The sequence below is a fragment of the Oncorhynchus keta genome, chromosome 10 (genome assembly GCF_023373465.1).
Source record: "Oncorhynchus keta strain PuntledgeMale-10-30-2019 chromosome 10, Oket_V2, whole genome shotgun sequence".
In the NCBI taxonomy this organism is placed as follows: domain Eukaryota; kingdom Metazoa; phylum Chordata; class Actinopteri; order Salmoniformes; family Salmonidae; genus Oncorhynchus; species Oncorhynchus keta.
This window is the reverse complement of record NC_068430.1, coordinates 64,810,077-64,834,750: the sequence shown is the minus strand read 5'-3', so window position 1 is coordinate 64,834,750 and position 24,674 is coordinate 64,810,077. Positions and strand designations below refer to the sequence as shown.

General features: G+C 45.2%; 1 protein-coding gene across 1 annotated transcript in view; it reads right to left on the bottom strand.

The window, feature by feature from the left end:
* Positions 1 to 475: 475 nt before the first annotated feature.
* Positions 476 to 24,674, bottom strand: part of LOC118389214 (inactive rhomboid protein 2-like) — a 38,320-nt gene continuing 14,121 nt past the window's right edge. The window contains exons 2-17 of the mRNA XM_052527609.1: positions 23,850 to 24,011; positions 20,721 to 20,875; positions 19,931 to 20,135; positions 17,204 to 17,389; positions 16,810 to 16,938; positions 11,997 to 12,051; positions 11,552 to 11,801; positions 11,237 to 11,348; positions 10,992 to 11,066; positions 9,620 to 9,781; positions 9,309 to 9,394; positions 9,103 to 9,166; positions 8,689 to 8,859; positions 8,509 to 8,609; positions 6,876 to 7,029; positions 476 to 2,701 (exon numbers count right to left, since the gene is read on the bottom strand). Coding sequence (XP_052383569.1) covers positions 2,282 to 2,701; positions 6,876 to 7,029; positions 8,509 to 8,609; positions 8,689 to 8,859; positions 9,103 to 9,166; positions 9,309 to 9,394; positions 9,620 to 9,781; positions 10,992 to 11,066; positions 11,237 to 11,348; positions 11,552 to 11,801; positions 11,997 to 12,051; positions 16,810 to 16,938; positions 17,204 to 17,389; positions 19,931 to 20,135; positions 20,721 to 20,875; positions 23,850 to 23,999 — 2,475 coding nt within the window. The 5' untranslated portion in view covers positions 24,000 to 24,011 and the 3' untranslated portion in view covers positions 476 to 2,281. The remainder of the gene's footprint in view (positions 2,702 to 6,875; positions 7,030 to 8,508; positions 8,610 to 8,688; positions 8,860 to 9,102; positions 9,167 to 9,308; positions 9,395 to 9,619; positions 9,782 to 10,991; positions 11,067 to 11,236; positions 11,349 to 11,551; positions 11,802 to 11,996; positions 12,052 to 16,809; positions 16,939 to 17,203; positions 17,390 to 19,930; positions 20,136 to 20,720; positions 20,876 to 23,849; positions 24,012 to 24,674) is intronic.

Sequence of the window (24,674 nt, the reverse complement as noted above, 5' to 3'; positions counted from 1 at the left end):
GATAAACGATATTACGCCTTTTCCACTGTAGAAACCACCACCTTTGCCTCCATCAATCGTGAATCAAGAGATTACTGATTTTTATAACATTTTGAAAACAAGAAAATAAACCCTTTCAAGCATTTCTGTTTCTGACTGTTTCCCTTTCACTTGGAATGTAGAAATGCATTACACTGTTTCTATGATTAACAAATGCCTGACATCGAGGACAAAGCAACTTGTTTTCAACTTCTCAGCTTCCAAAATAACATGACCCACAGAGATGAAAGTTGTAGAGTAAATCTCTCTTGAAGAAGGTGAATCTACAACAGTATTTCTATTCCTCGCTTTTCAAGCACAACCACACTACCCGGCTGAATGCAATTGTCAAGAGAAATAGTTCAGAATCCAAAGTAGTAGTTCCTTGAGCCATTTTCACACAAGTCAGGAAAGGTTACCGGTAGTTGAATCTGAGCTCAAGACACACGAGGGAAAACATGATTAAATGTACATTTATTTTTAACAACATCGTCTGAATTTGTACATACACGTAAGTGTAACATCTTAAACTGCAGCAATAATATATCACAATATCTCAGTAAAAGAGCAAATTCTAAAGTATTTTTTTTAATCCAATAAATAACTAATCAATTTGGTCCAAATGCATTTACATATTTATGCATTTATGCTTGCCGATTTACAGACACTCAAATTTAAGGCTTACACACATTTCAGAAGGCACTGTGAATTCCTATGAAGAGGACCAGACTGTGCTAAAGTGTTCACATAAAAAGAAAAGGGAGGGACAGATTCCTAGCAAACCATTTAAATGCCCACATGACAAAACAACGTGAAACAGTACTCAACGATCGTCCAACCAAAACCACTATGAAGACATAGTCGGCCATTAACGACCACCAGTTGACTGCTGGTGAGTAAAGTGACTTAACAAAGCATAGTAAATCCACCTCTCAGGAAACATCCTAAGCAGTGAAGAGTGGACACCTGCCAGAGGAGGGGGTCATAATCCAAGAGACCAGGACCAGGCCAGGATGGCAGAAACTGTTGGCCATTTTGATATCAGTAATGGCAAGAGTGACTAGCAGCCTTTCGTGAATCAATGGCCATTGATCAAGGCACGCAGTACACAGATTCTCGTTCGGCTTTGAAATATATACACAACACATTGATAAGTGGTAATTTGCTCTGATATCACTCAAGTGCTATAATTACTAATATATATATTACCGTAGAGATGTAGTGCAGGCACATCGTAGTTTGAAGTGAAACAACATGGACTTTCTAGTTTGAGCAATCCGATCACATACTGCCTTCTGGTCTGTCAGTCAGATCCTATAATCTTACGATATTACGTGTAATTAATGTTTGAGTATCAAAGCTATAAAACACAATGTCCAGTGATATGGCACAATTATGGCCAGAACAAGTCAACGTGTTTAATTAGTAGTGCCCTTAAACTGAAAAGCCTTCCGTAGGACAAACAGCTTGTCTTTGGGGTAGTGACACAGTTCAAATTGGAATGAGTTAGATGTATATTTATCTAGCACCTGTGGCAGTTGATACAAATAACCTAGGCAGAATGGAAGGCAGGATTTGGAAGGTCACACCATCATTTACAGATACAATAACACCATTCTATTGAAACTGTCTGTACAGTATAATTCGATGTGATAGGCAACTGCTATTGGAAGAAATTCTTAACTCTTAACTGGTCCCCAAAATAGTGCCATGGAAAAGTAATGAAAAGCACACAAAACTAGGTTCAAGTTGAAACAATGCTTCAGCCAGTGGCAGACTGAATGACTTGTATTCAATACCATAATTAAATGCTCACATGAACAGCTAATTCAAAGTATCTGAACATAATGAAATGCTATATCACGTAGTGTTAGATACCTCTAGTGTTGTAGAAAATGAGTACAAAAGGTAACACATAAGAGGCCTCTGTAGTATTAACGTGACAGTTTATGAACCGATAGGGTCGGATGTCCTCTGTAGTCTTCCAAGTCCACTTTAACACCACGCTCAGACTGAGTCGCTCTCTCCAGAGTAACTAGCATAGCTTTACAGTGTTGAAGTCAATGTGCGTAGATACCCTAGGTGCTTACGAGCATACGAACCAGGTGCGCTCTCCCTTTCAAGTTCTGTTTCCCTTAAAAGTATTTTCCACTGCACTTCCTGTCCAGGATCTAAAGCCTCGCATTAGCTGTTAGAATTTCGGTGAATGTCCAGGCTTTAAAGCCAGCTAGCATTAACCGCTAGTGCTTTAGTGAGTGCTAGCCTAGTGCACCACATGGTCGATGTCATACTTCTCGCAGAACTTGCTGGTGAAGGGCAGGCAGGTGAGGTGCTCCAGCCAGTGCCAGTTGATGGGGTAGATATAGAACCAGACGACCAGCGAGGAGAGCAGGCCCAGGTAGACCAGCAGCGATAGCAGGATGAGGACCCGCTTTCGGTACTTGTCGAAGTCGCCGAACGTCACGTAGGGCAGGAAGGCAAAGGAGAGCAGTAGGCCGCTGAGGAAGCCGAAGATGTGGGCAATGTTGTCGATCCAGGGCAGCAAGCCACACAGGAACAGGAAGAAGACGATGCCCACCAGCTTGAGGAAGGCCTTCCACGGCTTCTCCAGCATCTGCCAGCCCTGGATGAGTTCCACAAACAGGCAGGCAAGCAGCCCGAACTGGGAGCCAGCTGGGCCAACCTGGATGATAACCAGAGAAAGACAGAGAGAGAGGGAAAAGAGAGTCATACATCCACCTGCTCTGTCCAAACTAAATGGAGGGAGGGGTTGATGTTTCACCCACCACTGGATGAATGGGTGACAAGACCAGCACATATGTGAATGAATGTCACTGTTGACAACTGCGATGGGCATATCATCTGTTGAAATTCATATCAAATGAAAGTGCATTAACATGAAGGAAGTAGTGGTAGCATACGTGTTCCTTGCTAATGGATAGGCAGATGACTGAGGCTGAGTTGGTATAGTCCCTTATAGCAGAGGACAATAGGAACCGGGCAAAATGGGAAGCAGGTTCACCAGCATTAAATGTTGCTGTCTGTGTGTAATAGTGAATTTGGTCGGTAGTCTACTGATCCAAATGCATGTTTGGAGAGGCTTAGACCTGCAATTGACTTCATCTCAGCAGGGGATTTATTTTTGGTATAATGTCCTCAAATAAATGCTGCGATCAATATGTAATTACACCATCTGACATTTTAACAACTTTTATGTCTACAGTGACGGTGGATGTTCCAAAAATGGGAATGTGTCATTGTTGGAGTAGTATAACAAAAGAGTGTTACATTGTGCCTCCGTTCTAAACCTTACGACTGTTAAGGTACAATGGAAATGTAACTACTCAATAATTACGTCTAGACTGAAATCCAGAGCAATGGTTCTTTGGTCACTGGTTCTACAGCTGGCATCCTGATTAGATTGACGTCAGGGCTGTGATAGGCGTACAGGGGCAGATGGCTAATCTGAGATTCTAACCTCCCACAAGGACAGGAGGAGTGAGATTTTTCACACGCCCTAGGCACGCAGCCTACACGTTCAAGACACGCTATATGGGTGCTCTGAATCCAATCATTTCACAGCCAGCGCTAGACAGTCTAAGCTTCATTGGCCATTGAACACTTCATTTGACAGGCTGCGTTTCAGAACGTATGAACTTTCTCTGACATCTGAATTTCTGCACTCACGAGTGACTCAGAAAGTCCTTTGAAGAAGAACTAGGGAATGTTACTGTTCTGACATCGAGTTGTTTCTTTAGAGAGAGGCGGAGTTGCAGAACGTCTCAACTTTTGACATCTGAATTTCTGCACTGAAGAGTGACTCAAAGTCCTTTGAAGAAGTACTAGCGATTGTTACTTTTGTATTATTACGCATTTCTGAAACCGCCACCAGAACTGAATAAACTACTTTTAAAGTTGAATGAGAAATCCAAGAAATCTAGCTATTTCTATGAAGATCTTGAGATAACCCTATAGGCCATCCAACCCTGACCCACCCAAGACTGCTGGTCATACTGCTCGCTGAGCGGAACAATGATATGCCGAACGGTAATCTGGTTTAGACCGCATGGGAATCATCACACATCACCAGATGCTTTAGCCAGTAATAATTGACCAGGACATCAAGTCACACGCATTGGGTTGCAAAATTCCTGGATCTTTCAATAAATTCCCTGGTTTTCCAAAAATCCTGGCTTGAGGATTCTGGATTTCCTGCTTATTCCCTTCTGATTCCAGGAAACCTCCAACCAGGAATTCAAGGAAAACCTGGGAATTTATTTAAAGTTCCAGGAATTTTGCAACCCTACACACGCACATATTCTCAGGCATTCCCATGGGGCTCTTGGACTGATGCCTCTTTATGTTCATCTTACTTTGGCATGTGACACGTGCCTGATCTTCCACCACTTACACTTCCAGCTGCCCTCACTGGTAAATTAACACAGAAGGCGATTGGTTTTCAGTAGCCCAAGTTGTGACACTTGGGCTCAGTGCACTAGTGTGACCTTTGTCATACTCTCACTTCATAATAACAACATGAGGGAGAAGGTTGAAGAGGTCGTCTTTGGTAGTTTACTCATCAAAAGCAAAGAAAACAAAATGGTTGCTAATATTTTATGTTCAAAGTTTCAGATGAGTTCATTAACGCAAGGTGTCTAGTTCATCCAATTTACCCCCAAGTATGAATAGGATTTCAAATGTTTTTGTTCGTGTCAGAATGTTTCATATGTTTAAAACAGTAAATGTGTTATTTGTACAAGGGTGCGATCTCAGCCCTCTCTCTGTTCACCCACGACTGCGTGGCCATGCACGACTCCAACTCAATCATCAAGTTTGCAGACGACAAGAGTAGTGGGCTTGATTACCAACAACGACGAGATGGCCTACAGGGAGGAGAGGACGGCCCTCGGAGTGTGGTATCAGGAAAATAACCTCTCAATGTCAGCAAAACAAATAGAGATGATCATGGACTTCAGGAAACAGCAAAAAGAGCACTCAACCCCCCCCACCATCCACATCGACAGGACAGCAGTGGAGAAGGTGGAACGTTTTAAGTTCCCCGGTGTACATGTCACTGACAAACTGAAATGGTCCACGCCTCTTCAACCTCAGGAGGCTGACACAAATTTTGGCTTGTCACCGAAAACCCTCACTAAGTTTTACAGGTGCCCAATTGAGAGCATCCTGCCAGGATGTATCACTGCCTGGAACGTCAACTGCACTGCCAACAACCGCAAGGCTTCCAGAGGGTGGTGTGGTCTGCACAACGCATCACTGGGGGGAAACTACCTGCCCTCCAGAACACCTACAACACATGTCACAGGAAGGCAAAAAATATAATCAAGGACAACAACCACCCGAGCCACTGCCTGTTCACCCCGCTTCCATCCATTAGGAGAGGTCAGTACAGGTACACCAGAGCTGGGACAGAGAGATAAAAGCCACCACTACTAGCACAGATAGGCAGCTGCCTACCTAGGTCATCCACAGCAGCTCTCTTCTCCCACTTGGCAACGCCCACGTCACAAACAATGCCTCCTGTCCACGATACTGAGCCTTGTCCTCGAAAACAAAACTGTAGAGCGTGCTCTTCTTTCCAGTAACACTCTTCATTTCTACAACCTAACATACTACGAGTGAATCAAATTGTAATCAATGAAGTTGAGCATGGATGGGGCTATTACAGTCTGGTCATACAGAAAGTAGGCTAAACACCAGAGGGAAATAGAACAAGGGAATAACATTTAAGTAACATGCTAAATAGTCAGCAACAGCCCAATGGTAAAGCTATAAGTGGAGATTACAAGGGAACAGGGTGCAAAGACGCTCTGAAATGACTTCCTGTGCCCTTCACATTTACCCTACTGCTAACTCCGCAACCTGTACTGAGCTTCCCTGCCGCTCTCGCTCTCTCCTTAACACACAGGCACAATTAAGCCAGCTGCCTCACCTCAAGGGGATTGAACTAACTTTCCATTAGCACATCACACACTGCAGAAGAAAAGGGCTTGGTTGGATTAGATCATGTCCAGATAACACAACAAGCACCAGCATGTCCTGGTCAGGGAGAGGAACACAGAGAGCTGGACATTGCCTCTGTAGGGAGGATAGGGCTACAATGGGAATGACAGTGAATGACAAAACGTGTAAGAGTGTGTTTGTGTGTGCGACCACACTTGAGAGACTCAGACATGGTCTGAGACAGAAAGAATGGGTCAACTGACTGGGTCAACACTCATTTGTGATAAAACATGAACATGAGACCCAGTTGTGTGTGTTGGGAAAAGGAATGCAAAATGTATTGAATGCATGGAGCTTTACAGATTACATGGAGTGAATTGATACTCCTTTTCACCACTAGGGGACACTGGCACACCACATCTGGTTACTGCAGCCAAGGCTCCTCTCAGGCTGTCAGAACATCTCGTTGACTGTGCCAACCCTAGCAACTCAGTCAGTCGCACAATTGCAATACGTTTTTGTCAATGGCATTTCTTCCAATGCTTTGAGCATACAAATGAATACAGGATATCTATGGCTTTCTCAAGCCATGTGTAATGGTTCTGTTCCAGCTTCAGGTGATATGGAGGCAGGGCAGAGGCAGTTAAGTCCTAATCGATTACCCTCCAGACAGGGTCATGTCCAGTCCAGTAATCTCCCTATCCAAAGCTCCTCCAGTACCCGAGCTAAGCTCAGTGGCTGCCCGGGCCTAGCTGAGATGTTAACCAGTCTCTCGCTCATCAGCTTTCCTAGAAAACACCTGACCAGCTTAATGGCTATCAGCAGTGGCAGTTGTGTTAGCTGAGCAGGTGTGTGTATGTGCGCTCCTGTGTGTGAGCCTGTATGTGTGTGTGTACCTCAGCTCTGTAGGGGAGGAAGAGGGCGCTGGCCAGGTTGCCGGTGATGCCAGAGAGGACGTAGACGATGGAGATGCGGACCCAGCCAGCCAGCTTCTCCAGGTCTCTTAGGATAGTCATCTGGAACACTACTGACACCAGGCAGTGGAGGAGGCTTCATAGGGAAGAGGCCAGTCAGAGGACAACGCATGGAAATGTACACGCATACTGTAGGCTTATACTATATTAACACACACACACACACACACGTTGTTAACACACACACACACGTTGTTAACACACACATTGTTAACACACACACGCACACTAACGTACACACACACGTTGTTAATATAAGCACACACACACACACACACACACACACACCTACACGTTGTTAACATAAGCACACACACACACACACCTACACGTTGTTAACATAAGCACACACACACCTGAACCCCAGCACGTGCTGTAATCACCTCACTAAGTACCGATATCTGAATCATGTGGGGGAATCCTCTCTACGCAGTATTTCATGTTAAGGTCATACTTAGGGACACAATGGGATATCCCCTGAGCTTTCACTGACCATGTAAACTGACAAGGAACAATCAGAGCCGTGTAGTAGGCTACAACTAGGGTTAAACAAAGTATTAAAGGCCCAGTGTGCAATCAAAAACGTGATTTTTCTGTGTTTTATTTATATTTCCACACTGAGGTTGGACTACTACTGTGAAATTGTGAAATTGACGATAATTCCCTATTAGTGTAAGAACTGCTTGAAATTTGAGCCTGTTTTGGTGGGATGGAATTTTGGCAAGAAGTTTGCTAAGACTATCTTGTAGTGCTTTTATTGGCAGAGGGGTTTGGAACTCTTAAATGTACTGCCTGGTGATGCCAAATGTACCCCCTGGTGATGCCTGGTGACGTCAAATGTACTGCCTGGTGACGTCAAATGTACTGCCTCGTGACGTCAAATGTACTGCCTCGTGACGTCAAATGTACTGCCTCGTGACGTCAAATGTACTGCCTCGTGACGTCAAATGTACTGCCTCGTGACGTCAAATGTACTGCCTCGTGACGTCAAATGTACTGCCTCGTGACGTCAAATGTACTGCCTCGTGACGTCAAATGTACTGCCTGGTGATGCCAATAAAAGCACTACTTGGCTAAATTGTTGCTTGAGAAATTGCTCTTTGCTAAGAAGCAATTTTTTGACAAATACATTGTATCACAATAAGATACTTAATTGTTACCCAGAAATGGCTGCATTGGACCTTCTGCATTGGACCTATTAGAGAGATTTTCCTTGTCAGGTCAAGTGGTCGGCAAAAACCCATTTATTTTATTTAACCTTTATTTAACTAGGCAAGTCAATTAAGAACACATTCTTAGTTACAAGGACGGCAAAGGAACAGTGGGTTAACTGCCTTCTTCAGGGGCAGAACGACCGATGTCAGCTCGGGGATTCGATCTAGCAACCTTTCGGTTACTGGCCCAACGCTCTAACCACTAGGCTACCTGCCGGCACTAAGTATTGATGGGACTACAGTGAGCTGACCTGAGGTCTACATAGTCTTACTGTCAAGCACTTTAGGCGAAAAACAATGTCATGTATAAAAAGTACTTTAGAAAGACAGTGTATGATTACCCTGCGTGTAGGAACAAGGAGAGCCACAGCCTGTAGACCTGGTCAGGGACGTCAGGGTTGAGGAAGGGCAGGAGGCCACACACCTCATCCAGACAGTGGATCTGTTAACGAAGAGAGACCACCGGATCAGATAGGGAGTTGGCTGTCATGAAACAAACCCTGTAAACAACACCCACCTACCTGGGAGCAGAGGGTGGCCTCCTCGTGGAAGTAACCGTGCATGAAGGAGCAGTACTCTCTCGTAGTGATCTCACACCGGCCCTTAGTGCCTATGCAGCAGGGTCGTCCCTTGAGGTTACAGTCCATGTGTCTGTAGCCTGTCAGGTTCGTCTTGCGTGGGGAGGTACAGATCTGGGATCAGATGGAGGGAAGGTGAGAAGAAGCTAGTGTTGGTTTCCACTGATCCAAGACCTGAGGTTACGATGGTTCTGTAACCTCTCATCCACTGCTGTATTTTAATACCAGGGGCTTATACTGTACAGTGGGGCGCAACATTCTGTAGAAATGGAATGTATAATGGTGTCTGTTCACGCAATACATGTTAGCAGGGCTGTCAGACGGCGCATAACTCTGAATGACCCTCCTGTCACTCACCGGCCAATGTGTGATGTCATCGGGCCAGATGTGAGGCTCTGCTGAGGCGGGCTCTTCACAGGTCCTGTTCCCAGCATGCACCAGGAAAACAGTTAGCAGGAAGACACTTTATGATACCCTCGAGTAAGTTTTACCTTGTCAGGTCAGGACAGTGTGTGTGTGTGACCACTGTAGTCATTATAGTAGAACAGTGTCAAAGACAGTACCTGGGGTCCTGGTGGCACACAGAGCCTGATGACCTCAGAATGTCCACATATTCATTCCTCCATTTCATGAAGGTGGCCAATGACTCCTACACACAGAATAAACACAGCCAGACACAAGTTGATCATCTTGTTTCTTGTTTACAAGCATTCATCTCTCGGTGGCAAGAGAATGTGTGTGAGACAGACGAGAATAAGTGGGAGTACAATAGTACTGGTTTGTGTGTATGTGTGTGGGTCTACTACAGTATGTGTGTGGGCCTACAATAATACATATGCATGTGAGCGTACTGTGTACGTGTGTGTTTGCGTACCGAGCAGTCGTTGCTGAGGGTCTGGACACAGCCCGAGTTGTCGTTCTGTACACAGCAGCCTGACTCTCTCTCCTGGTCCTTGGCTTTCTGGATGAGACTGACTATCTGGCTGTCCTTGCGGATACACGGGGAGAACTTGGCCCCAAGGTGGATTAGGTCCTCCTGTGAGGGGGAACAGAATACAGGAATACATTGTTAATCTGGCACCCAGACACATATTTGACGTAGCAACCAAAATTAGTTAACCTAACCTGGCAACCCCAGCACAGTTAACCTAACCTGGCAACCCCAGCACAGTTAACCTAACCTGGCAACCCCAGCACAGTTAACCTAACCTGGCAACCCCAGCACAGTTAACCTAACCTGGCAACCCCAGCACAGTTAACCTAACCTGGCAACCCCAGCACAGTTAACCTAACCTGGCAACCCCAGCACAGTTAACCTAACCTGGCAACCCCAGCACAGTTAACCTAACCTGGCAACCCAGCACAGTTAACCTAACCTGGGAATCCAATAAAGTTAACGTAACCGGGCAACTCAGAACCAGTGCCAAAGAAGCGTTAGGCTTACTGGCCTAGCCAGTGTTTTAGCTGGTCGTTAGACCTCTTTTCTGTATTGTAAGTAGTCAAGAGATCCCATTTTGATAGTCAACCATACAAAAAGGTAGTACCTAGAGCATCACATTACAGAACAGACAAAGCTAGTTATCCACCAAAACCCCAGCTACAGTTATTTGAGCTATAGCCACCCACTAGACTAGTCGTGTGGGACCCTTTACACTCTTCATACTGTGGCCTATGTGGGATGATGTGGTGGAGCCATCGTCTTACTTGATCAGAAAACACACACCTTTTCACTTGACACACTACATAGAACATAAACTGTAACATGGGTGACTGACCGTCAGCCCACCACATTCTCTGAAATGAACATTCTGTATCACTGTCCAAGTGGATATGAATCTGACAAGTGTGAAGTTTCTCAAGGCAAAATGAAGTCAGAAAGTCCTTTGGACCAGTCAAAGTACTTTAATACAGTCAGAAGGCACACTAGTACAGTCAGAAGGCACACTAGCACAGTCAGAAGGCACACTAGCACAGGCAGAAGGCACACTAGCACAGGCAGAAGGCACACTAGCACAGTCAGAAGGCACACTAGTAAGTACACTATAGTAAGTGAGTAAATAACTAGTTAATAAGAACTAGTGAGTGAGTCCAGAACTTCTTTAGCGTGTCCTGTTGAAGCCCAAGTGCGTCTCCCATCAACACCACAGACCACCGCAGACATAGCCCATCAAAACTAAAGACCCCACATGTAAGACTGAAAAGGCATTCAGTATGTATGACATTACGATAGAAGAGCAGTGACTCACAGAGCCGGGGCCGATCCAGAAGTTCTCCTGCTGGATGAACTTGACACTCTCATAGATGCCCTTGTTCTTCAACACCTGTAGAGGGAGACCAAGAAAACACAGTCAGGAGAAACAGTGCAATGGATCCCTAAGGTAGCCACTGTGGATCAAAAGAGCCAGAGCCACCACAGAAACCATTGGATTACAGAAGCCATTTTGGATCCTATTAGGGGGTCCAGTTGCCTAGGCCCTATGGGACTCCTCACCAGTTCAGTGGTGGAGTGTTGGGCGAACCCCACAGGGGCAAAGCCATAGGTAGCACAGGCCAGGATGGTGATGACCACGTGGACAAAGGTGATCCAGTAGGTGAAGTACGGTCTGAGGGACACGACAGAGCAGGGTTGTTTTTCTTATTTGATTGGATCGTTTGAAAATGTACACAACGATATCGCTGCAGAGTGAAAATCACATGTATGTGGTTCTCACAGACGAATGAATGCCCACTAAATGTGAAGTACGAGGTGTGGATTGTGTGAAAGTACTGTTACGTATTCATATGCGTGTTTCCCTTCCCTCCTCACCTGTGGCTGCTGAAGTCGTCCAGCTGTTTCTGCACCTGGCTGCTGATGCTGCGGCGGTAGTGACGGTTGAGCCAGTTTCCCACCACGCCCATGCCATACTGCCGCTTGGGCTTGTCAAAGGCAAAGTGCTTGACCTGGGAGGCGATACGACGCCCCCGCTGCTGTGACCTGGCCTTCTCAATATGCATGGTGGGGGTTTTAGACACATCCCTAATGGGGGGGGGGGGCAGAAAGAAAGACACACAGAGAGCGAGACGCAACGAGAGCGAGAGAAACAGAGACAGGAGGCAAATGGAAGGGTTGAAAGAGTGGAGGAGAGAAGGAAACTTAAAGTCAAAAACTGTAGAAGCCAATGAGACTATCACTCACTCTCCCCATCCCTCTCATGGAGGCTACTTACAGGCTCTGGTAGGGCTCATGGTGACCTCCATAGGAAGCCGACATAGGGGAGACTCGAACACATCATCAGCCATGGAGTACAACTCATCATGGGCATCCACCTGAGACAGATAATTGACGTGGGGAGAATGTTATCGAGAGGCCCACAGAAAACAAATCTCTTCTCAATTTTCTAATGTAGAAAATTCCATCCGCCATTCTGCACTAATCATTCCATATACTATCCTCCCCTACACACCATCATTCCCATCAACCAGTCCATAGACATCACTACATACTCCATCACACGTCTCACTCCAACAGTACAGGATCTGTCTTTCTTAACTTCCAACTACTTTCTTAACATTCAAGAAAATCTCAAGACAACTTATATTCACCCTTCATCCCTCCACTCACTGTCACACCTACTATTCATCCCTCCACTCACTGTCACACCTACTATTCATCCCTCCACTCACTGTCACACCTACTATTCATCCCTCCACTCACTGTCACACCTACTATTCATCCCTCCACTCATTGTAACTCCTACTATTCATCCCTCCACTAACTGTAACTCCTACTATTCATCCCTCCACTAACTGTAACTCCTACTATTCATCCCTCCACTCACTGTAACTCCTACTATTCATCCCTCCACTAACTGTAACTCCTACTATTCATCCCTCCACTCATTGTAACTCCTACTATTCATCCCTCCACTAACTGTAACTCCTACTATTCATCCCTCCACTAACTGTAACTCCTACTATTCATCCCTCCACTAACTGTAACTCCTACTATTCATCCCTCCACTAACTGTAACCCCTACTATTCATCCCTCCACTAACTGTAACCCCTACTATTCCTCCCTCCACTAACTGTAACCCCTACTATTCATCCCTCCACTAACTGTAACTCCTACTATTCATCCCTCCACTAACTGTAACTCCTACTATTCATCCCTCCACTAACTGTAACTCCTACTATTCCTCCCTCCACTAACTGTAACCCCTACTATTCATCCCTCCACTAACTGTAACTCCTACTATTCATCCCTCCACTAACTGTAACTCCTACTATTCCTCCCTCCACTAACTGTAACTCCTACTATTCCTCCCTCCACTAACTGTAACCCCTACTATTCATCCCTCCACTAACTGTAACTCCTACTATTCATCCCTCCACTAACTGTAACTCCTACTATTCATCCCTCCACTAATTGTAACTCCTACTATTCCTCCCTCCACTAACTGTAACTCCTACTATTCCTCCCTCCACTAACTGTAACTCCTACTATTCCTCCCTCCACTAACTGTAACACCTACTATTCATCCCTCCACTAACTGTAACTCCTACTATTCATCCCTCCACTAACTGTAACTCCTACTATTCATCCCTCCACTAACTGTAACTCCTACTATTCATCCCTCCACTAATTGTAACTCCTACTATTCCTCCCTCCACTAACTGTCACCCCTACTATTCATCCCTCCACTAACTGTAACTCCTACTATTCATCCCTCCACTAACTGTCACACCTACTATTCATCCCTCCACTAACTGTCACACCTACTATTCATCCCTCCACTAATTGTAACTCCTACTATTTATCCCTCCACTAACTGTCACACCTACTATTCATCCCTCCACTAACTGTAACTCCTACTATTCATCCCTCCACTAACTGTAACACCTACTATTCATCCCTCCACTAACTGTAACTCCTACTATTCATCCCTCCACTAACTGTAACTCCTACTATTCATCCCTCCACTAATTGTAACTCCTACTATTCCTCCCTCCACTAACTGTCACCCCTACTATTCATCCCTCCACTAACTGTAACTCCTACTATTCATCCCTCCACTAACTGTAACTCCTACTATTCATCCCTCCACTAACTGTCACCCCTACTATTCATCCCTCCACTAACTGTAACCCCTACTATTCATCCCTCCACTAACTGTCACACCTACTATTCATCCCTCCACTAACTGTCACACCTACTATTCATCCCTCCACTAACTGTCACACCTACTATTCATCCCTCCACTAACTGTAACTCCTACTATTCATCCCTCCACTAACTGTCACACCTACTGTTCATCTCTCCACTAACTGTCGCACCTACTAAGACTCCAGCCACCCAAGGCATAGACTGTTCTCTCTGCTACCGTACGGCAAGCGGTACCGGAGCACTAAGTCTAGGTCCAAGAGGCTTCTAAAACAGCTTCTAACCCCAAGCCATAAGACTCCTGAATATCTAGTCAAGTGGCGACATAGACTATTTGCATTGCCCCGCCCCTCCACACCCCTGCAACTCTCTGTTGTCATCTATGCATAGTCACTTTAATAACTCTACCTACATGTACATACTACCTCAACTAACCGGTGCCCCCGCACATTGACTCTGTACCGGCACCCCCTGTATATAGTTATTCTTTACTGCTGCTCTTTAAATACTTGTTACTTTTATCTCTTACTCTTATCTGTCATTTTTTAAACTGCATTGTTGGTTAGGGGCTCGTAAGTAAGCATTTCACTGTAAGGTCTACACCGGTTGGATTTGGCACATGTGACTAATACAATTTGATAGGACAGGAGACCCAAATAGCCACTTGACATTGTGTTAATTATCTCATCTGTGTGATCTAGCACAATGGCTAAGCTGAGACTGACTGCTTTCACCTGGAACACAGAGCACAAACATATACATATAGAAGAGACAGAGAGAGACATATAGAGACACACATATACAAGAGAGACAGAGACATAGAGGAGACAGAGAGAGACATATAGAAGAGACAGAGAGACATAAACTCAGCAAAAAAATAAATGTCCTCTCACTGTCAACTGCATTGATTTTCAGCACACTTAACATGTGTAAATATTTGTATGAACATAACAAGATTCAACAACTGAGACTAACTGAACAAGTTCCACAGACATGTGGAAAAAAAGACAGAGAGAGACATAGAAGAGACAGAGAGAGACATATAGAAGAGACAGAGAGGGGAAAAGACAGAGAGATACATATAGAAGAGACAGAGAGGGGAAAAGACAGAGAGAGACATATAGAAGAGACAGAGAGGGGAAAAGACAGAGAGAGACATATAGAAGAGACAGAGAGGGGAAAAGACAGAGAGAGACATATAGAAGAGACAGAGAGGGGAAAAGACAGAGAGAGACATATAGAAGAGACAGAGAGGGGAAAAGACAGAGAGAGACATATAGAAGAGACAGAGAGGGGAAAAGACAGAGAGAGACATATAGAAGAGACAGAGAGGGGAAAAGACAGAGAGAGACATATAGAAGAGACAGAGAGGGGAAAAGACAGAGAGAGACATATAGAAGAGACAGAGAGGGGAAAAGACAGAGAGAGACATATAGAAGAGACAGAGAGGGGAAAAGACAGAGAGAGACATATAGAAGAGACAGAGAGGGAAAAGACAGAGAGAGACATATAGAAGAGACAGAGAGGGGAAAAGACAGAGAGAGACATATAGAAGAGACAGAGAGGGGAAAAGACAGAGAGAGACATATAGAAGAGACAGAGAGGGGAAAAGACAGAGAGAGACATATAGAAGAGACAGAGAGGGGAAAAGACAGAGAGATACATATAGAAGAGACAGAGAGGGGAAAAGACAGAGAGAGACATATAGAAGAGACAGAGAGGGAAAAGACAGAGAGAGACATATAGAAGAGACAGAGAGGGAAAAGACAGAGAGAGACATATAGAAGAGACAGAGAGGGGAAAAGACAGAGAGAGACATATAGAAGAGACAGAGAGGGGAAAAGACAGAGAGAGACATATAGAAGAGACAGAGAGGGGAAAAGACAGAGAGAGACATATAGAAGAGAGAGAGGAAAAGACAGAGAGACATATAGAAGAGACAGAGAGGGGAAAAGACAGAGAGAGACATGTAGAAGAGACAGAGAGGGGAAAAGACAGAGCGAGACATGTAGAAGAGACAGAGAGGGGAAAAGACAGAGAGAGACATATAGAAGAGACAGAGAGGGGAAAAGACAGAGAGAGACATATAGAAGAGACAGAGAGGGGAAAAGACAGAGAGAGACATATAGAAGAGACAGAGAGGGGAAAAGACAGAGAGAGACATATAGAAGAGACAGAGAGGGGAAAAGACAGAGAGAGACATATAGAAGAGACAGAGAGGGGAAAAGACAGAGAGAGACATATAGAAGAGACAGAGAGGGGAAAAGACAGAGAGAGACATATAGAAGAGAGAGAGGAAAAGACAGAGAGACATATAGAAGAGACAGAGAGGGGAAAAGACAGAGAGAGACATGTAGAAGAGACAGAGAGGGGAAAAGACAGAGAGATACATATAGAAGAGACAGAGAGGGGAAAAGACAGAGAGAGACATATAGAAGAGACAGAGAGGGGAAAAGACAGAGAGAGACATATAGAAGAGACAGAGAGGGGAAAAGACAGAGAGAGACATATAGAAGAGACAGAGAGGGGAAAAGACAGAGAGAGACATATAGAAGAGACAGAGAGGGGAAAAGACAGAGAGAGACATATAGAAGAGACAGAGAGGGGAAAAGACAGAGAGAGACATATAGAAGAGACAGAGAGGGGAAAAGACAGAGAGAGACATATAGAAGAGACAGAGAGGGGAAAAGACAGAGAGAGACATATAGAAGAGACAGAGAGGGGAAAAGACAGAGAGAGACATATAGAAGAGAGAGACATATAGAAGAGACAGAGAAAGACAGAACTAATACAAACAAAAGCATGCAGACGGAGGCAGCGAAAGAGGAGAGAGACGACTGATGCACATGGAGAGAGAGACAAACAGAAAGAGAGACAGAAAGCAAGAATGGCACAGAGAGAAAGGTAGATAGAGTAGCATTACCTTGCTGAAGAAGACAGACTCGTGAGTGTCTGCCAAGTCCACAGTATCCTCATCCAGCAAGCTGGGCCGGGCGAAGCTCCGCCGGCGGAAACTACGACTTGTCTGGGAGCCCACTGGACCTGAACGACCCTGAACCACACACAACCAGGACATTTGCGGGACAACATCAAAGACTAGCATGTGGGGAGAAACTCAACTCAAATATGACTGTGAAGTACAGTACAACATACACAGATCAACATAGCAGTATTTTAAGCGAAAAATCCATAATTATGTCAGGCACGTACACACAAAACCATCAAATATTAATCTGTATTTCGCTCAATAGCAACACACATAAACACACACTCAAAGGAAGTCTAGTTTCCTCTAACGATCCCCGGCGCCCGCTCACCCTGAGTAGGTTGGACGCTGCTCGTATACTCATGCGGGCGACAGACTCCCTCTTGCGCCGGGGCAGGTGGGCGTAGCCCCTGGACCGCTGGGAGGAGAACCGCGGGGTGACAGGTCCCGTGTGGGGAGGTCGGTCCGTCTCATCCGGGTAGCGGAACGCTCGCCCCCGCGCTAGGGGGTCCACAATCTGGGGGGGGAAGAGGCGGACAGACAGGGCAAATTCACACTGATTAAACAGAAACAAACTAAATAATTAACTGTCACATCATTAGCTTCATCACAAAAAAAAATACATTGTAAAGCTGAAATCCTCAAGAGGTGACATTTAAACTAGCTGGGGGAATCTAAATCAGGAAAACGTTGCACTCTACAGGAGTTGACAAAGAATTACACTGACGGCTGTACATGAAAGTGTTACTGATGTCACAGTGAAATTCACACACACCTATAATCCATCTACTAGGAGTGTTCTGTGTGTGCATGTCTGTGTGTGTGCACGTCTGTGTGTGTGTACATCTGTGTGCCGAGGTATCAGTCAGCGTGAGTGTGTCAGAGAGAATGTAGAAGCTTGTTATGCAGTCTTACCCGAATCTTCATAGGAGTTGACAGAGAGCAAAGGAGAAAGAGGAACAAAAACAGATTGGGAGAGAGAGAGGAATAGAAAGACAGAGACAGAGAGACAGAAATAAGGGGGCAGAGTGTGACAGACAGAAGGAGAGAGAAAGAGAGAGAGTCGTGGAGACAAACTAGCACCCAGGAGCGGGTGTGTTGGAGTCAGAGGAGAGCAGAGTGTGTGGGGACTAACAGAAACAATACGTCTAGCTGGGGCTCAGACGTAGTCAACCTCCTGTCACCACGGTGCCCGCTCTGCATTATTTATGGCAGGCAGAGGGTGCACATCACTTCCCCTTGAGTGGAACTACCGCCGCCCTTCCACCTAATCTCTGTGATGTCTCCATTCTGAGTAGAGGTCCAAAATCCGGAGTCTAGTCTGATGTCTGACACCGAGACAAGTGATGACGGTTGTTGATGATAGTCTTGTTAGGTAAAGTTGATTTGATTGTGCAACAAACACAGTGGCCCCGTTTCCAAACAATCCCTACCCCTCAGTCCCTGTGCACTTCATGTAGATCAGAAAAGATGTGGATAGTAGTATCTTTCCTTGCCACTTTATTGCTAATATGGTGCATTCAGAAAGTATTCAGCCCTGTTGACGTTTTCATTTGCCTTTCACAGCCTTCTTCTAAAATGGATTAAATAAAAGTTTCCCCTCAATCAATCTGCACACAATACAGCATAATGACAAAGTCAAAACAGGTTTTAAGAAATGTTTGCAAATGTATTACAAATAAAAAACAGAAATAACTTATTCACATAAGTATTCAGATCATTTGCTATGAGATGTCGATATTGAGCTCAGGTGCATCCGGTTTCCATTGATCATCCTTGATATGCTTCTACAACTTGATTGGAGTCCACGTGTGGTTAATTGAATAGATTGGACATGATTTGAAAAGGCACACATCTGTCTATATAAGTTCCCACAGTTGACAATGCATGTCAGAATAAAAACCAAGCCATGAGGTTGGAATTATCCGTAAAGGAATTGACCGTAGAGCTCAGAGACAGGATTGTGTCGAGGCACAGATCTGGGGAAGGGTACCACAACATTTCTGCAATATTGAAGGTCCCGAAGAACGCAGTGGCCTCCATCATTCTTAAATGGAAGAAGTTTGGAACCCCCAAGACTCTTCCTAGACCTGGCCGCACAGCCAAACTGAGCAATCGGGGGAGAAGGGCGTTGGTCAGGGAGATGACAAAGAACCTGATGGTCACTCTGACAGAGCTCTAGAGTTCCTCTGTGGAGATGGGAGAACCTTCCAGAAGGACAACTATCTGTGCAGCTCTCCACAAATCAGGCCTTTATGATTGAGTGGCCACTCCTCAGTAAAAGGCACATGACAGCTCAGACCATGAGAAATAAGATTCTCTGGTCTGATGAAACCAAGATTGAACTCTTTGGCCTGAATGCCAAGCGTCAACTCTGGACGAAACCTGGAACCATCCCTACAGTGAAGCATGGTGGTAGCAGCATCATGCTGTGGGAATGTTTTTCAGCGGCAGGGACTGGGAGACTAGGCAGGATCGAGGGAAAGATGAACAGCACAAAGTACAGAGAGATGCTGAATGAAAACCTGCTCCAGAGCGTTCAGGAACTCAGACTGGGGCAAAGGTTTACCTTTCAACAGGACAACGACCCTAAGCACACAGCCAAGACAACGCAGGAATGGCTTCTGGACAAGTCTCTGAATGTCCTCGAGTGGACTTGAACGGGATCGGACATCTCTGGAGAGACCAGTAGCTGTGCAGCGACGCTCCCCATCCAACCTGACAGACCTTGCGAGGATCTGCAGAGAAGAATGAAAAACTTCCCAAATACAGGTGTGCCAAGCTTGTAGTGTCATAGCCAAGAAGATCCCAGGCTGTAATGGCTGCCAAAGGTGCTTCAACAAAGTACTGAGTAAAGGGTCTGAATACTTATGTAAATGTGATATTTCCATTTTTTATGGTTTAATACATTTGCAAAAATGTCTAAAAACATAGATTGAATCCATTTTAGAATAAGGCTGTGACGTACCAAAATGTGGAAAAAAGTCAAGGGGTCTGAATACTTCCCGGATGCACTGTACCTACCCAGTTCTGTCAGACCTAGGGGCTAAGAGCCTACCTTGGGAATCTTGTTTGCAGCGGGTGAGTCCAGGCCCTGGTCCATGCTGATGGGGAGCTCCGGCTCTCTGTACTGGGCCTTGAGCTTGCCGTAGCGCTGGCTGCAGTGGCGCAGGCTCTTCCTCTGCCATAGCTGCTGCTTGGTCTCACAGTCCTCACCCACCCCGAACCAACCAGCTGCTTGGGCTGTAACTTGGGCTGTACTCCTGGAGGAGGGGGAGGGAGAGAATTGGGAAAGAGGAGAGAAAGGAGGGAGGGAAAGGAAAGTTGGTGGGAGGAATACAGAAGAAAGAGGGAGAGAGACAGTGAGGTGTAAAAGAGAGAGGGAGGGGAGGAGAGAATACAACTTGGTTATGTCCAACATTCCAAACAGTCATAAAAGGAAATCCCCCCCCAAATGAAAAATCCCATTGGATGAGAAAGCCAGCGTTCCCTCCCCTCTGAACTTCTTCTCCAATGGGGTTTGAGAAGGAGAAGAGGATGCAAGGAGTACACAATTGAGATTCTCTCCCACTGCCTTTTCTCTTTCTCTCTCCCTTCCGTTTTTCTCTCTGCCGCCATCTGTTAATCTACAGCCTCTTTCCACCCCCCCAACCCCATCAAATCTTCTCATACACTACCTTCCCTTTCTTTTTGCACTCATCATCTTCCTCCTTTCTCACCCTCACTGCCCCTGAAATCCTCCTATAACCCCTTTCAGCATTTTCTTCTGCCCTCCATTAGTTTCTTCCTCCCTTTATTTCTTCCCTCTCTCTTCCCACTTCTCCCTCTCTCTCCCCAAGCCCACTTACTTGCGTATGCTCTGAGACAGGGAGGTCTGTCTGTGGAAGGCTGCCCTCCTGTCCCCAACAGAGTGACCACCACCACCACCACCATCAGCACCACTGTCAGACAGAGGACTGGCCTGCTGCTGGCTCTCACTCTTCTTCAGGGACGAACGCAGGGGCTGGACAGAGGGACAGGGGAAAGAGCAGAGAGTCAGTATACAGGTAGGCTTACTGAGTATTATCCTAGCTCAGAGAGTCAGTATACAGGTAGGCTTACTGAGTATTATCCTACCTCAGAGTCAGTATACAGGTAGGCTTACTGAGTATTATCCTACCTCAGAGTCAGTATACAGGTAGGCTTACTGAGTATTATCCTAGCTCAGAGTCAGTATACAGGTAGGCTTACTGAGTATTATCCTAGCTCAGAGTCAGTATACAGGTAGGCTTACTGAGTATTATCCTAGCTCAGAGAGTCAGTATACAGGTAGGCCTACTGAGTATAATCCTAGCTCAGAGAGTCAGTATACAGGTAGGCTTACTGAGTATAATCCTAGCTCAGAGAGTCAGTATACAGGTAGGCTTACTGAGTATAATCCTAGCTCAGAGAGTCAGTATACAGGTAGGCTTACTGAGTATAATCCTAGCTCAGAGAGTCAGTATACAGGTAGGCTTACTGAGTATAATCCTAGCTCAGAGAGTCAGTATACAGGTAGGCTTACTGAGTATAATCCTAGCTCAGAGAGTCAGTATACAGGTAGGCTTACTGAGTATAATCCTAGCTCAGAGAGTCAGTATACAGGTAGGCTTACTGAGTATAATCCTAGCTCAGAGAGTCAGTATACAGGTAGGCTTACTGAGTATTATCCTAGCTCAGAGTCAGTATACAGGTAGGCCTACTGAGTATTATCCTAGCTCAGAGAGTCAGTATACAGGTAGGCTTACTGAGTATAATCCTAGCTCAGAGAGTCAGTATACAGGTAGGCCTACTGAGTATAATCCTAGCTCAGAGAGTCAGTATACAGGTAGGCCTACTGAGTATTATCCTACCTCAGAGTCAGTATACAGGTAGGCTTACTGAGTATTATCCTAGCTCAGAGTCAGTATACAGGTAGGCTTACTGAGTATTATCCTACCTCAGTCAGTATACAGGTAGGCTTACTGAGTATTATCCTAGCTCAGAGAGTCAGTATACAGGTAGGCTTACTGAGTATTATCCTAGCTCAGAGTCAGTATACAGGTAGGCTTACTGAGTATTATCCTAGCTCAGAGTCAGTATACAGGTAGGCTTACTGAGTATTATCCTAGCTCAGAGAGTCAGTATACAGGTAGGCCTACTGAGTATTATCCTACCTCAGAGTCAGTATACAGGTAGGCCTACTGAGTATAATCCTAGCTCAGAGAGTCAGTATACAGGTAGGCTTACTGAGTATTATCCTAGCTCAGAGAGTCAGTATACAGGTAGGCCTACTGAGTATTATCCTACCTCAGAGTCAGTATACAGGTAGGCCTACTGAGTATAATCCTAGCTCAGAGAGTCAGTATACAGGTAGGCTTACTGAGTATTATCCTAGCTCAGAGAGTCAGTATACAGGTAGGCTTACTGAGTATTATCCTAGCTCAGAGTCAGTATACAGGTAGGCTTACTGAGTATTATCCTAGCTCAGAGAGTCAGTATACAGGTAGGCCTACTGAGTATAATCCTAGCTCAGAGAGTCAGTATACCGCAAGCCATGAAAGTAAAGGGTACTTGAAATGGATTGGCTTAATATAGATGGAATTCACACTATCACTGGTATACTACTGGGCTAAATCTTCACTTGTGGTGTGTGAATCATTTGAAGATTGACACCAATGCACGATTTACACAATGGAACATTTGGACGGAAATGCATGTTAAGTGCATGATTGTTGTGTTATGATTCAGTCAACAGCGTTCCATTGACTGTAGTCATTACAGCTATCCGGTTTAGCTCACAGAAGTGTAACAATGGCAAAGTAAGGAGTTATTTTTCTGAGAAAGCAGCAAAATGCATAAATCATTTTTTACAAACATACGAGTGATACTAGGGAAACACCAGAACATCCTAAAGCTTTATCATTTTTTCCATTGTAATGTTATTTCATTTTGTATCGCATGTTCTTTCAAAGCCCATTCATGTCTTGAAAGGCGAATTGGCTAACGACTTGTGGAGTCAACGGAGTATTGTGAGAGACATGTGAGCTGCCTGTGTGTCAGCCAGCAGGGGGTGTGCTTAGCTAGCCAGCCTGCCACCAGAGGCTCTTTGTTGGAGAAACCCCCTGTGTATTGACAGTGCACACACATACGTTCTCACACATGCACTCTCCCTCACACACTCACCCACCCACCGTCCCCCACACACACCCTCCCTCATCCCGTTCCTACACACCCTCTCTGCAGGCAGACTCCTAACACTGATGACTTTTGACAAGTCATTTTGCAGGGAGTTCTTCATGCGTGATGGAGCAGATTGTGTTGGGCAAAATAACCACTTCATCTGAAGGAGTCCCCTGGGGTGCACCAATCCAGCCAGACAGAGACAGTGAAGAGATGTGAGTTAACCAGGAAAATGGATACATGTACCCAAAAACTAGCTAATGTGACTACATTAGACCAGATTCGCTTCAAATGGCCGTTTAATGGGTATTATAGGGTGGACAAAAATCTGGATTTTGGGGGCAATTTTGTTCAGTTCAGAAAAAAAACCCTGGCCCTATTTATGAAGCCCAAAATGTAAAGACAGGAATGTTAACAGGGCATATCTCGGCTTTGCTATAGAGTAGCTAGTAATGAGTGACAGTGCAACACTAGCATGAGTGGGGGGTGCGCTGATTGGGATATGGCTGGCCCAGTGCCCATAGACACCAGCAGCTGTCCCAAATGCCAGACTTCCCCCAATGAAATGACATACTGTATATGAAGGCAAGGAAGATAGTATTCTCCTCTATAGAAAGAAGGTTTTCAGTTGGGGGGCTGAAACTCCCGAATATACTACCAACTGTAAAAGTTTGCTTGCCAATTCTTCCCTTTCCTATTGAAATGGCCTTCATTAGGGCATCAACTGCCATTTTCCAAGTACAGACCATGTTTCCATAAAGAGGGGTCAAAGTGGAAAGATCAGGTCAAAGGGGTACCTGCTTGACCGTTTCATCTCCCTCTTCAACCCTCTCTTCTTCCTCTGGCGCAGGGATGGCTATGACCAGGCTGGGCGGCTTCTTGCTCTTCAACCGGCTGTCTGATTGGCTGCCGTTAGGAGGCGGCTCCCCCCCTTCCTGTGACGCCATCCTATCTGAGTTCTGAGGGTAAACGAAAGTCAAATTGATTAATGGCATGTTTGAGATGGAATCTTCAAACTTGCATTTCTGATTTCTTTCTTCCCTCTAAAAGAGATGTGAAACCAGCCGTGACCCTTTCTTTCCTCACTCATGTCACCTCTATTTCTCAGTAGCCTTCAACTTCCACTTTCATTCTCAACTTGCGCAAATGTGGTTCCATTTACAAAGACAAGACTGACCTACTCAGACACGTCCTACTGAAAAGACAAACACCACCGACAGGCACTTCGAACCATCTGAAGTAGCTACTTTAACACAAACATATTAGCCAAATGACAAATTACTAGAGGAACTCCTATCTGCAAACAAGAAGTACACATTGCCCTGCTGAAATAACCTTTCACATGTAAAGAGGGAAGGGAAACCACTGGATTTGAATACCACCCTTTTTGTTGAAGCGTCATTCTCCATGTAAAAGCCTATCAGATAAACCATAAAAAACAAAAGTAGCCCGCCACAGCACACACGAATGCAGCTCACTCTGACTCCAGCGGTCCCAACACCATAAAACACAATACCTGGACATCTCCATCTAACTTTCCTCAGAACCCTACAGATGTAGGCTAAACAATATATACTGTACGTGCGCATTGGGCAATGCTACTGTGTCTTAAATACACACGC